This window comes from Pantherophis guttatus, chromosome 4 (assembly GCF_059756535.1).
Source record: "Pantherophis guttatus breed Tessera chromosome 4, ASM5975653v1, whole genome shotgun sequence".
Classification (NCBI taxonomy): Eukaryota; Metazoa; Chordata; class Lepidosauria; order Squamata; family Colubridae; genus Pantherophis; species Pantherophis guttatus.
The window spans coordinates 107,047,611-107,062,012 of record NC_142066.1 but is presented as its reverse complement, the minus strand read 5'-3'; the positions used below and the strand labels follow the sequence as shown (position 1 = coordinate 107,062,012).

At 34.1% G+C, this 14,402-nt stretch overlaps 1 protein-coding gene across 3 annotated transcripts in view; it reads left to right on the top strand.

Annotated features, from left to right (window-relative positions):
* RBMS3 (RNA binding motif single stranded interacting protein 3) overlaps nucleotides 1-14,144 on the top strand; it is a 937,042-nt gene extending 922,898 nt beyond the window's left edge. Inside the window, exons 13-15 of one of the 3 annotated variants that reach the window (XR_004588862.3) lie at nucleotides 2,327-2,454; nucleotides 3,078-3,236; nucleotides 4,218-14,144. Coding sequence is in view for 2 of the 3 variants with exons in the window: in XM_060685802.2 (XP_060541785.1) it covers nucleotides 2,327-2,454; nucleotides 4,218-4,224 (135 nt within the window). In the remaining variant the exon portion in view is untranslated. Of the gene's footprint in view, nucleotides 1-2,326; nucleotides 2,459-3,077; nucleotides 3,237-4,217 lie in introns of those variants that run through there. The other 2 variants (XM_060685802.2, XM_034404015.2) reach the window with 2 other exon arrangements.
* The last annotated feature ends 258 nt before the right edge of the window (nucleotides 14,145-14,402 follow it).

Sequence of the window (14,402 nt, the reverse complement as noted above, 5' to 3'; positions counted from 1 at the left end):
TAAACAGAGATTAACACCAGAATTAATATCAGATCAATAATCAAGCCCTAAACATTACCCCAATCAAGAAATTACCAACTCAGGTAAATATTGCCACTTACTTTTTGAGTAAGAACTGTAAGTCCAGAAAGATCCTAAATTACATTTGAGTTCTGGCTGGTGAAATACAACTAAAATAGTTAAGTCTCGCAGAAACAGTAAGGTAGTCCTTGACTTACAACAGTTCATTTAGGGACTGTTACAATGGCACTGAAAAAAGAGACATGACCATTTTTCACATTTATGACTGTTGCAGCATCCCCATGGTGTCATAATCAAAATTCAGATGCTTGGAAACTGATTCATATTTATGATGGTTGCCGTGACCTGGGATAATGTGATCGACTTTTTGCAACCTTCTGACAAGCAAAGTCAATGGGGAAGCCAGATTCACTTAACAACTGAATTACTAACTTAACTACTGCAATGATTCACTTAATAACAGTTGCAAGAAAAGTCATAAAATGGGACAAAATTCACTTAACAAATGTTTCACTTGCCAATATACATTTTGGGTTCAATTGTCGTAAGTTGAGGACTACCTGTATTGATGAAACCACAGCCACTCAGCTTGCTATACAGTAGAGCTTTTCTCTATAAATCCTAAGAGTCTTTTGATATCAAAACAGAACCACAGTAGAATTACTTGGTCAACTGAGGGTCTAAATATACAGTTGGTGTTGCCTGCATATTGATTACATCTGTCTACATCTTGGCTGATGACTTCACTAGTAGTCTCAACCAGTTCAGAAAACTGGTACCCAATCATTAAAGAAACATTTGTCACTTCTAAATCCAGCTGCACTCACAAAAGAGGCATTTCTCAACCTGCCCACAGGTAATCTCAAAAAGAATCTCAGATTACTTTTTAAGACATCACTTCAAGCATCTCACTACAATCTATCAGAATAGTGTTTAACTCAGGACATATGTGAATCTCAATAATATGTTACAGCAGAGGAATCTTCCAACTCATTCCTTTCAAGAAGGATTCAAGTAACTCTGAACAGAGTTCCTGGATAGGAATATATGTAAGCAACAAGAGCAGAAATAGTTTACTATTCTTATAAATTGTGTCTACTCCCAAATGTGAGACCATAGCTGTGTCAGTTTCATTCATTCATTTTTCTGCCAACAAGGCATCTTTTCAATTTTTCATCTCTTTAAGCTTTTCAGTGAATCAGGTTACCCAGTGATCCTCCTTCTTAATAGCAAGGTTGCTCATAGACTGAGGATGGGTCAAAGCTGTCACATTTGAAAAGATTTCATCTCTATACTTGTCTGTTAGCTATTGCAAGCTTAACTAACTTGATTTCATGGAAAAGGACTTGGTCTAAGTGCCAGAAATTTATTGCACTAAGCACAAATACTGAACTTAATTCCCAGATGGCAGATGGTCATAGATTTGGCATACAGGTAGTCCTTGACTTACAATAGTTCATTTAGTGACTATTTAAAGTTGCAATGGCACTGAAAAAAGTGACTTATCACCATTTTCAAAGTTACGACCTTTGCAGCATCCCCATGATCATGTGATCAAAATTCAGATGCTTGACAACTATTTCATCTTTATGACTGTTTCTTGTCCCAAGGTTATGTGATCACCTTTTGCAACCTTCTGACAAGCAAAGTCAGAGGTAAGCAGATTCATTTACAACCGGGTTACTAATTTATCAACTACAGTGATTCATTTAACAACTGGGGCAAGAAAGATCGTAAAATCAGGCAAAGCTTATTTAACAAATGTCTCCCTTAACAACACACATTTTGGACTCAATTGTGGTCATAGGTTGAGGACTACCTGCACTGCCAGTGTACAGTTAACTAGAAAACAACTTTACTTTCCTTGTTTTCCATCTTCATTTGTTGTTATTGCTTACTGTTGAAGTGTTTAGTTCTGATTTCACTGAAAAAACAAATAAATTAACTTTCTTTTGATGAGATCCAAATGAGACTGTTGTTAAATGATAGCAGTCTAGAGTATATCAGGGTTCATTATAAAGATAAGCTGTTCCAGCAGCTGGTGCAAAGTGGCACCATAGTATGCTTTTCTTTAAAACTTTATAACATTGATGTCCTAATAAAAGAGTTGTAACTGTAACCAAGACAATAAATTTGATTAAATAAACAGTTTAGCAACCCATGACTCTTGGTATATCTGAGACTTGACAAAATAAAAAAAATGGTACAACTGCCCTTTAAATAATGAAGTTAGTTAAGTGCTGGTTATTGTATTCTATAAGTTACTGATCATAGTCAAAACTATAAGATGCTCTATGTTCTTCAGGGTGTAGTTGCTGATACCTCTCCACAGACAGTAGCACCTTCATCACAGGAATCCAGTGGTCAACAGCAACAGATGGCTGTCGAAACATCCAGTGAACATGCATCTGCATATTCATACCAACAGTCAAAGTAAGATGATTTTAATTCCACTAAAATCAGTTTTTTTCTTAAACACAATTCCAGATTCATTAACAGTATCAATATCCACATAACCATTTTTGACACTGATGAATTGATGTGAAAGATAGGCTCAATTATTTTCTATTTTATGTTACATAAATTACATGTATTTTTTGCTGCCTATATAGATACACAGATAAACAATTCAAGTTTGTCATCAAACAACATTAAAAAGTGGATGGCTGCTATTTTAATTTATATAAAGAATTATAATCCTGTTCACATATTAAGGCCATCTAATTAGATGGGACTTTCTTGAAAGTAACAGTGCCGATTGTGCTAAAGGGAACTGATGCAGGCTTCTAAGACTGAGTGATAAATACATGATAGAGGTGTTGAACCCTTAGTACTTCAGTAATACGTGCTTGTTACATCAGTGTACATGCTAAATGTAATGACAAAATGGCTGTAGATGTATGAAAAAACATATATACAGTTTTGTTTCTATCATGGGGCAGGCAAAAATCTTTAACAAATCCTTTCAAAAAAGTTTTAAAACTTTTCGGTCAAATGTGCAGCCTGCTTTTCTTTCAAATCAAAATCAGAGGTGTGTTTAATTTTATATCCAATAGAAACCAGCTTCCAAAGTATCCACCTCTTTATATCTATGTGAACCACTGATCTAAGAATGGTCTCTCCTTGGAAAAATATAAAACCAAAACAGTCCTCATGCAAAAACAGGAAGTTTCCTTGGAGGAAGGGAAGTCTGTTACCTCACTGATATGAATAAGGTAAAGTCTCCCTTGATTTGAGCTCCACCCTGGTTACTTCATGAACGTTTCCACATAGTTTTCTTTACAATAGTATAAAAGTGTTTTGCCATTGTCTTCTGGAATAATTTTTTTCCAATTTTCAAGTCTATCTTAAAGCATTGCAATTTCCCAGTCTTCTCCTATCCATGTACTTAAGTCGAAGCTTGCTTAGCTTTTGAGATCAGCCAACATTGACTTGGTACTTCCATTTAGTTGGATTCAAAGGAATTGACTGAATTACAGAAATACTAATATTTGGAATTCCTAGGCATTTTTTAAAATTTAAGTTGCATCTTACTAGCAGTTCCTTCACAATGCTATAGTATTCCCCAAATAAATATTGTAGTATAGCCATTTGACATCAGGAAATCTACTTTGACCATGACATGGCTCAAGAGCTCCTTCAAGTAATCCAGGTAGACTTTAAGACTTTAAAAAAAATTCTTGAGTAGAATTCAGAGCTATATATATTGCCAAAGCAAAATTTCAGTAGAGTACAAGTTTAACTTATTTAGAGGTACAAGAGGCAGATATATTTGTTGTTCAGGGAATGAACAACATTTCAGGGGATGGGCATTCATGGGTTCCTACCAGTTCTTTGAGATTAACACCTGGCATTTTTAATTTGTCAGGATGTTTTGGAATTATGTTAGCAGCTGCCAACAATGATGTTAATTTCATCCTAAATATTCTTTCAAATTATGCTACCCCATGATGTGCTACATTTTTGCAATATTTCAAAAATTACTGAAATCCAAACAATCCATGAGAAAACCACACGTTCTTCATTGAGTGTGACCTTCAAACCAATTTAAAGAAAATTACAAATAATTGAATTTATGCTTATAATTCATTCTCTCTAGGCTAAGGAAATTTAGCTTCAAAAGAATTTAAAAGACAGAAGATTTTTAAAAGACGGCTCTTTTTACTTAATGAATGTTTTAATTCATTGTTTTACAGACAATGAACAGACCTGAAAAATGTCAGTCAGCAAAGTTTGCCTTGAATGAAAAAACTTCATTGAACAAGAAGTTGGCTTCCCGTTTGCACAGGCGGCAACATTTTTTTTTTTCATTTTCTATTTTACCCAGCAAGAGTGTTTCTATGTGCTGTGCAAATTGTTTGATCATATAGTCTGATAGTTTTATTTTTGCTAATTTTTTTAGTTAAAGGGGAAAACATGGCAAAATAGTGGGTTAATATTTTATCTGAATGAACATTTGAAATTCAGAATTTACTACTTGGAACTGTACATTTATACTTTTTGTTTGTTTTGTTTTGTTCATTTGGTTTTGTTTTGTTTTGTTTTGTTTGGTTTGGTTTGGTTTGGTTTGGTTTGGTTTGGTTTGGTTTGGTTTGGTTTGGTTTGGTTTGGTTTGGTTTGGTTTGGTTTGGTTCGGTTTGGTTTCCCAAAAAAGAACGATGATAATAAGAGAGAGAAAGCTGAGATGGAAACCAGTGGTCTTCCTCAAGAATTCAGCTAATTCTTTCCCCTTGTTGAAATCAACGGTGTCTTTCCTTTTGAGTTTGTGTGCATATGTGTTTGTTTTTTTTAAAAGAAATGTTTAGGTAAGATTTATATTGAATCTTAATTGCCTTAATTTTAAGGAAGTCGAAGGCTTTCAAGGCACGCTGTTAACGTTTTGGTAGAAGAAAAGTAAATGGATTCCAATGTATCTACACCTGGATCAACTGGTGCTGAAGTTCAACAGACTGAATTTTTAGGGTTAACAAACAACAACAAAATAAAAACTGTACTAAAAAGAAAATATTAAACAAAAACTGTTGATAAAGGAACTATGACAACTTCAAGATTTGAAAAAAAATGAAGACTTTTATGAACTTTCTTAGTGTTGACCAAGAAGAATCTAAAAGGCTAAAGTGTTTTATAATAAAATTATTTGAGAGGGAGGTCAACTTGCATTTTAAAGAATTGGTAGGGAGGGTTCAGGGTTTTTTTTTTTTAATTTACAAAATGTGTTTGTTGGCCAGAGCATTAGAGCTTTTTATCTGCAGTCTTTTTTTTATGAGCTTTAAAAAGTTTTTAGCCTGCTTTGCTTGTCACGTTGCAAACACCTAGCTTAAAAGCATTGGGGGAAAATCTTAGATAGGAGCTTATGGTCAAAAAAGTGCAAAAAAGCAATAGCTAGAAGAAATTGGTGACAATTTCTGTGGTCTTTCCTAGTTGTGATCAAATGCAGCCTATGGATGGCCTGTTTTATACCAAAGATGAAATAACACCCTACCACAGTTAAGAAGATAAAAGGGTTTTGTTTTATTTTATTTTTTTCTTATTTCTTTCTAAAAAAATCTTTGTTTGACTAATATGGCCGGTCCAGTTGTTATCTTTGTGTATTGTTTAAACTTTCTTCCACTGGTATTTTACATTCTATGAACTTGGGATTCTAATCAAAAATCCTGATTAGTTGGTACTTAAGAACACTTAGCAGAATACGAGGAAGATTTCAGTTGCCAGTTTTACCTTTTCTGTGTTTTTTTTCTTTTTTACTGCAACAGGAGTCTTCCTTCCTTATATCATCCCGTGGGCTTTTTCTTTTTTCTTTTGCCTCCTCTTTCCCTGTATTGGTTTTCAGTGCTGTGAACCATCCATGATCATCGTCTGGATGATATTTGAATCACTTGGAAGAGGCCACTGAAAATGGTTAATTTGTTTAAATTGTCCCAACTAAGATAAAAGTTTAAAATGGTTTGTGTTAATTTTCATGCAAACATGAAATTAACAATCACTTTTTATTAAATGGATTTCTGTTGTCTTCATATGTTTACTGACAATCAGTGATTAGTTTAATTAGGTAAAAGACAAGAATGACTAGGTTGAATCAGTGCAAACTTATTTTTTAAAAGATAAAAGAATATATGCAATCTAGTAATATATGAAGGATCCAGGAAAATTCCATCTCCCATTCATAGTGGTTGAAGAACTTTTTTCCCCAACAGTCTATGGAGAAAACATTTTATAATTGTCCTCAAATTAGAACTGGTATTTATGAATGGGATAAAGAAGTACAATGTATCTTTTTGAGAAGATGAAGCATTTAAAATGATCCTTCTTTAGGAAAAAAAATAGACTTCAGTGCAGTGACTGTGATGTATTAAAAAACAGGGTAATCATATTGAAAAATGAAAGCAAAATGTTGTAAAAATAATGAAACATTTTTTGGGGGGGAAGGAAGGGGAATCAAAGAGATTCAACTTACCCAGTTTTAATATCAAGGACATAAACAACTAAATATGACTCCTACATGAGCCTAGTGAAATAACACAAGGTTTTAGCAGGAGCATTATTGTGCACGGAATCCATGGTTACCTTTAAACGATGTTTTTTAAAGAAATTGAGTATTTTTTTAAAAATTCTAAAAACAGTTCCTTATTTTTAATGTAATATTTTGTGTTTGATGGGGTTAGGTGTTGGATAACCCTCCCAAAATGGCTGCTCAATGCGAACATTAAAAAGAAAAAGAAAAAGAAAAAGGGAAACAGGTTGTCTCCTGGCTGGCATAATGAAAAGAACCTGGTTATTTCAAGTTCATGTAGTTTTTAGTAACCACATAGGGCCACACAGAGAAAATAATAGTAATATATTAGTAAGGACCTCTAGCTTCCTTTTTTCACAGCTTTTTTCACAGCTTTGCCAATGCTGTTACTTTCTATAAACATCCCTTGATTTTTTCCCCCTTGTTTTCATTTGGAATAGGTGTGCCTATTGAAAGGGGTATGAGAAAAACGATCAAGCCAGCCTGGTTTTCTTCCTTTTTATTCTCTCTCTCTCTCTCTCCCTCCCTCCCTCCCTCTCCTTCCCTGTTCCCTCCCTCCCTCTCTCTGTGTGTGTAAATATAGAACTTATTCTCCTGTGGCACAATTCTGTTTTAATATGAAAGAAGCATGTGTTGTGGATTTGCTTGTTTGTTTTTTAATTGTCTTGTGAATTCTATTTTGGTGCAAAGAATAGTCTCATTACTGTTGACAATGAGGCTGTAAGGTAGCTACCGTGTGGCAGATGAATATGGCTGAGATATCTTTTTGTTTTGGATCAGCCCTCTGCTGTTTTCTTTACACTTTGGGTCATTTTCTTTGGGTCTATTTCCCCAATCAGGTTCAAAACTCAGTGTAGGATTTTTCATTAAGTCAGGCATCTTCCTCTTCCTCCTTACTGGTAATCATTAGTTCATCATTATCACCTGAAGTGTCTGAGAATTTTATATGTTTTAATCCTGTGGCATCCTAGCAATTCTACCATTTTGCAAATAAATGAAAAGGGTAAAGTCTCTTGAATCAAGTGTGACTCTTAGTGACACATCTTTATGTTTTCTTTAATGAGGGACATAATATGCCTTCTTCTGAATTATTATTACTTTTGTTTTACTTCCCAGTCTTGTCTATATCATTGTATTTCTTGGTGGATTCTATCCAAGTACTAAATCAGGATTGTTCCTTCTTACCTTTCTAAAATGAGTCAAAGTCAGCTAAGTACTTTATCTACCTGGCCATTACAAATGGAGGAGGAAAAGTGACATATTCTTCCAATAAGTTGCTGTTTAATAGATTCCCCTTTGATGCATCACCAAGTTAATAACTGATAGTCTAGAGACTATGTTTGAGCCAAACTGCTGTAATCTAAATTTGAAGAGGCCTAAAGAAAATCAAAAGCTAATCCTTGATTTCAAATTTAATTTTATCAATCCTTTTGGCCATTTATACCCAACAGACTTTATTACAGCGTTAAAGAAGCTATATAACTTGGGTTCAATGTTTACAAGATGTATGACACTGATGTATCAATCTGATTATATTAACTATATGATGTCAATGACATCGATGGAGAAATTATTTTTCATCTCCTAGGAAAAGTCGGTATATACTCCAAATCTGACCCCAACATGGAATAAAATATAAGGAGAGTTTCTTATGATAGGAGATAATCATTCTAACTTTAGATTGACAGATCTAACTTTTCAAAAATCAAAAGACATTTGATTCATTTAATAAGACCTTAGAATTCTCCCTTCTTTCTCAGCCATACATCTCTTTATGTGATGCCACAATCTAGAGAAGATCGGAATGTTCCAGAACTCAATAGCAATGTACATTTAGAGGAGAAAAGATAAGTCTAAGGTCCAAAAGCACATGGAGATTGCAGATCTTGCATCAACCATATATCTATATAAATTTATTTCACAATGTAATCTGCAATCTCTGCTCAGTGAATGTATCTTGTATTTTTAACCCATACCACCTTGGAAAAGGACAATTTCCTAAAGCATTTTATTATTTCTCACAGTGCTAAAACCACTAAAAATTATACTGGGCATCTAAATGGCCTTGTTTCATTCCATGAATATAATTTATGGAATCATAAGTTAATTCCTTATGCTTCTTTGCCCAGATGATCATATTTTCCTTGTCTGATATCATATAGAAAGATATTTTGGGTTGTACACCTCTAGTTTTTGAAAGTTTTAATATTCCAATCCTGATATCAGTAATGACACAAAATAGCAATGCAGACAAAACTTCTACTTGTGCAGAGGAATATAGTAGGCTTTCTGGATAACCACAGTTTACCTTCCTTTGCTAGCCCCCTCCTCAGCTTCATTAACTTCTGAGATGGGATTACTGGTTTTGACATAATATGATGATGGTTACCCAGTCGTTTATAAGACAGCCCAGAGCTGGACTACTAAAATATGGGATTTGGAAAACTAATATACCATTGCAATAATGGTATAAACCTAGGCTAGATTTCAATATCACCAGGATTTGGAAAGCTTTTCCTCAGATCTTTTTAATTAATGTGCATTTAATCCAAGTATTGGAACAAGAAAGCATATATTTGTGTCTATGTCTATGCATATGTACATATATATGCATATGTATATGATGCACACACACACACATACATATACATATGTATATGATGCACACACATATATGCATACACACATACTAGATACATATATTATATGTAAAGAAAAACATTTTTGACAATCTTCAACAATATTGAGGATGTTTAAATTTCTTCTGAATATGCTTTCCTTGCTACATTCCTGATTACAAGGTTCTACTTTTTCCAAGAGGCAAGGGGAGAATGACAAGTAGGAATGACCAGGTATACTGTCACATGATCCACCACATATAAAGCCTTGACAGTGTGTGCCATCCATGTAAGACTGGGGATTTCTTTCATGTGATTTCGCTAGCTGATTTTTTTTCAAGGATTTCATTAATTCCCAGCTCACATAGCTGAGCAATCAACAGAGGGTACTCTTGCTGCAAAAGAAAGGCTTTTGAATTTGCAGTTTGACTTCCACTTTATCCATGAACCTCCTATTTGGAGCCAACCATTCACAGAATTTTTTAAAAATGTTTTCCCCTCCAGCTGGTCAACATTTTCTCTTTTTCTGTCTTTTTCTGTCAAAACCTTGTCCAAATTAGTAGATTTGCAAGGTTAGACTGCCCTATTAGTGTCATTGCAGCTGTTTGTTCTGAAGTATGTGTGTGGGTTCTTTGGAATTAATCCACCATGTTGTAGTATTTTCTGCTACAATTGCGTTCATAAAACTGTTGATTAAGCAAATAAGTGATTCCTACAGCAAGGTTAAATATTTAAATTCATTTGACATTATTCAGAATAATGAAGGATGTCTTTGTAAGTTTGTCTATCAAACCCAGCAGACTTAAGAATGCCTGCAATGTAGTAATAAAATTTATTTTTAATATGTCACAGTATTTTGATCTAAATTATCTTGCCTATGGTATTGAAGAAATGATATGAAATGCATAGAAAGTTGCCTTGATTTGTAACTTGAAGCCTGAAGATAGCATTATCAGCCTTGTTCTCTTAATTAGCTGAGACTAATGTGAGTGGAAGAGGTTTAAATTACATCACTTATTATCTATCTAATAAAAGTCTTCTGAAAGGTAGGCTAATGGGCTTCACACAATGAATCAACCTCATAATGATAAAACCAAATTTGGGATCTAAGATAATTGTATTTGATACACAGTCAACTTTTTATCTCAATGCTTTATTTAATATGAAATTGCTTTTGATATACAAAGGGATAAAGGTTCTTTGTTTCTTTTGAATAGGCTAAGAATATTCAATCAGTATTCTGTAACTGTAAAGGAAAGCCCAGCACATATTTCTGAAAAACTCTTTTTTATGTTATCAAACTTTTCTAAACAATTAGATGATTTCATTTTAAATAAAGCATAACATCATCATGCATGCAACAAATGGTGTGTTAGAGTTGGCTTTCACCTCTCCTGAGAGCCCATTGTTAAACAATCAAGAATTTTGTGGCTGATTGACAGCAGAATTGAGCTACCACCAAGTCAGCTTTTTGGCAGTGAATGGAGAAAATGGCAAGAAGGTGACAATCAGCAGAGAGAAAATAGAACTGCTTAACTCCTTTTTTTTCATCCATCTTTACACAAAAGAAAAACAACTCATCAAAAAAGTTCTGAATTTTGCAAGTGAAAATAAGCAAGAGAATGGTAAGAGAATACCTATCCAGTCTAGATGAATTCAAATCATCAGGATCAGGTGGATTACACCCCAAGGTTCTGAAGGAACTGGAAGACGTGATCTCAGAACAAGTGAACTATGTCTTTCAAAGATCCTAGACCACTGGGTAACTACAAATGACTGGAAAATGGCTGATGTAATTCCCATCTTCAAAAAAGGAAATAGATCCAAGAAACTACAGACCTATCATCCTGACATCAATATTTGGAAAGATTCTGAAAAAGATAAGTAATGAATCTGCAAACACCTACAGGCAAACAAAGTCATAACCACAAGCCAATATAGGTTTGTCAAAAACAGATCATGCTAAAGAAATCTTATTGTATTCATTGAAAATATGACAAAATTAATGGACCAGAGAAATACTGTGGATATAATTTACTTGAACTTCAGTAAGGTATTTGATAAAACAGACCACAACCTATTACTTAAGATAGAAAAATGTCAATAAGACAGCATCATCACCATGGATTCATAACTGGCTGACCAATTGGACTCAACAAATAGTCCTTAATGGAACTGCGTTTACATGGAGGGAAGTATGCAGTAGGGTACCCAACGTTCTGTTTTAGGCCAGTTCTCTTCAATATCTTCATCAATGATTTAAACAAGGGAACCCATCAAATTTGCAGATGACACCAAACTGGCAGGAATAGCCAACGCTCCAGAAGACAGACTCAAGATACAGAAGGATCGCGACAGACTGGAACATTGGACCTTGCCTAACAAAATGAAATTCAGTGGTGACAAACATAAGGTCCTACATGAAAAACTAAATGCACAAGTACAGAATAGGTGATACCTGACTCAATAGTAGTAACTGCAAGAAGGTTCTTGGAGTCCTAACGGATAATCACTTAAATATGAGCTGCTGTGTGGTACACTGCCAAAAAAGCCAACTCAGTCCTAGGCTGTATTAATAGAAAATCAACATCATGCAAATATGCGAACTGCTGGTATCATTTTATAATGCCTTGGTAAGACCACCCTTGGAATATTGCATCCAGTTTTGGTTACCACAATATAAAAAAGATGTTGGACTTCAGTAAGGTATTTGATAAAACAGACTATAACCTATTACTTGATAAGATAGAAAAATGTAGGTTAGACAGCATTATCACCCGATGAATTCATAACTGGCTGTCCAACCGGACTTAATGTGTAGTCCTTAATAGAACTGCATCTACATGGAGGGAAATATGCAGTAGGTATTCCAAGGTACCCTACTATAGAAAGAGTGCAGAGGAACGCAAGAAAGATGATTGTGGAACTCGAGGCTAAAACATATGATGAATGGTTGTAGGAATTGGATGTGTAGTTTAATGAAAAGAAGGACCAAGGATGACATGACAGCAGTATTCCAATAACTAAGGGGCTGCCACAAAGAAGAGGGGGCTAACCTATTCTTCAAAGCATCTGAAGCAGGACAAGAAGCAATGGATGGAAACTAATCAAGGAAAGAAACAACCTAGAATTAAGAAATTTCCTGACAGAGCAATTAGTAGAACGACTTGTCTCCAGAAATTGTGGTGTTCCAACACTGGAGGTTTTTAAGAAGAGATTGGACAACCACTTGTCCAAAATGTTATAAGGTTTCCTGCTTCAGCAGAGAGTTGTACCAAAAGACTTCCAAGATCCCTCCCAACTTTGTTATTCTGTACTGGCATTGTACTGGCATTGTTGATTGATACATATTTATAAGTACACAATTGTTTTTAACACAGACGCATACTTGGCAAAATGAAGATCAATAATGCATGATTATAAGGCTGTTTCTAAGATCTGGTCAAAAAAGACAAGATATCAGCTCCACCATAACAATACGATCCCAGCTCTGCTTTTTGTATGCATGATATATATGCAACACATAAAAAACAGGCAAAACTTTTATTGTGCCATCATACTTCTGTCTTAATTTTTTTTTCACTATAATCTGAGGATTCCCTGGATCATTCTATTCTTTAGGAAGTGGATTTTAGGAATCAGCCAAGGATACAAAGAAAGCGGGAAGGAACTTTTAATCCTTTGGGGAAATCATTCTTCCACCTAGTATAGTTACATTATCAAAAGTGGATTTCAACTTTAAATTCATCTTCATACCTCAGATTTCAGAAAATAAACAGTATTTTAACATTTACTAACATGTTCTGTGCTTATAATTAAATAAATGGAACATATAACAAATAGTGTAAAGTGAATGTCAGGTTTACTTCTATGGAGATTAAAATGCCGGTGCTTACGTAAATGGATTTCTATTTTGATAGTTATTACATCAGAGGTTCTTTCACCATAATGATCATTTGTTAGGAGCTGTGAATGATCCACTATTACTCGCAATTGCATAGCACCTTCTTCTTTTGAAAGCTAACGAAGACATAAGGATTTCAGTGCTTGTCTTTAAAGGACAAATAAGAACAAAAGATACCAACTTCAGATATTTCTGCAACAGAAAGAAGAGCCAACATGATACACATATGATTTCAACAAATGACAAAATTACTCAAGGGATAGCTTCATAAAAATATCTTTTAATTGAGCCAAGTGGAAGGGTACAACCCTAGAAGCCTCTATTCCTGACAAATCTTATTATCTGAACATCAGAAGCAATAATTCCTTGTAAAATAAAAATATTCACTCAACTGTGTGATGACTAGGCCTTAACTTATCTGTAATAAACTACTGATTGGTGTTCTAAATGAATTGTTCAGTTGATAGGCAAAAACAAAGCAGAAGCTAAATCAGGTTATAGTTTGCTACAACAAATGGGATTTCTATATTGGTCTTAGAACGAGGATTGCAATCCTATTCATTGCTCATTTTAGATTGAAATCTGACAGAATTTTATCAGATCATACTGAAATCATACTTCCCACCAAGTAATAGTTAATTTTATTTATATGATTCTTATGGAAGAAAAAGAATTATTCCAATATTTCATATAAATATTTAATATTTTAATTTTGAATTTAAAAGTTTCCTTTTGGTTAAAATGAAACCAGCTCAAGAAACTAGGACTTTGAAATTAGATAAATTTTCTAGGTAGGGGTAAAGGGAGGTGGTCTTTGTAAATTTCCTAGGTCCTAAGATGTAAGGTTCTAACTTGTAAATTCTAACTTGTAAAAATCAAGGGTATATTTGTGGTAATGTTTCATAATGTCATTAAAAGTTCTATATTGCAGAAGATTGCTTTTTTCCTCTGCCTTTTTTGTTAATTTGTATTGTAATCCTTATAGCTGCCGTTTTCCCCATTCCTGGGGTTTTGTGTAGATCAGTGGATGTAAGAATTAAACCTGTCTTTTCTTTGATGAAGCTTTTAATAAAAAAGAAATAAAGCATGACTTGTGTTTCTTGTGTTAAGATTTTACTGAAACAAGAAAGATATGGAAGTAGCAAAACATCTAAGTTAGATTTCTAAAATTCTCTATGAACATCACATTCTCACTATTTGAGTCATGGATGTCTAAATTTACCTAATAGTTTCATCCTAGGAATTATCAGTACCATTACAATAATGGCTAAAAAGATACAAAGATATGACTAAGCAGTAAAATATGTGCATAGTTGATATATGAACCTTGATAAATCTAAGCTTGCCA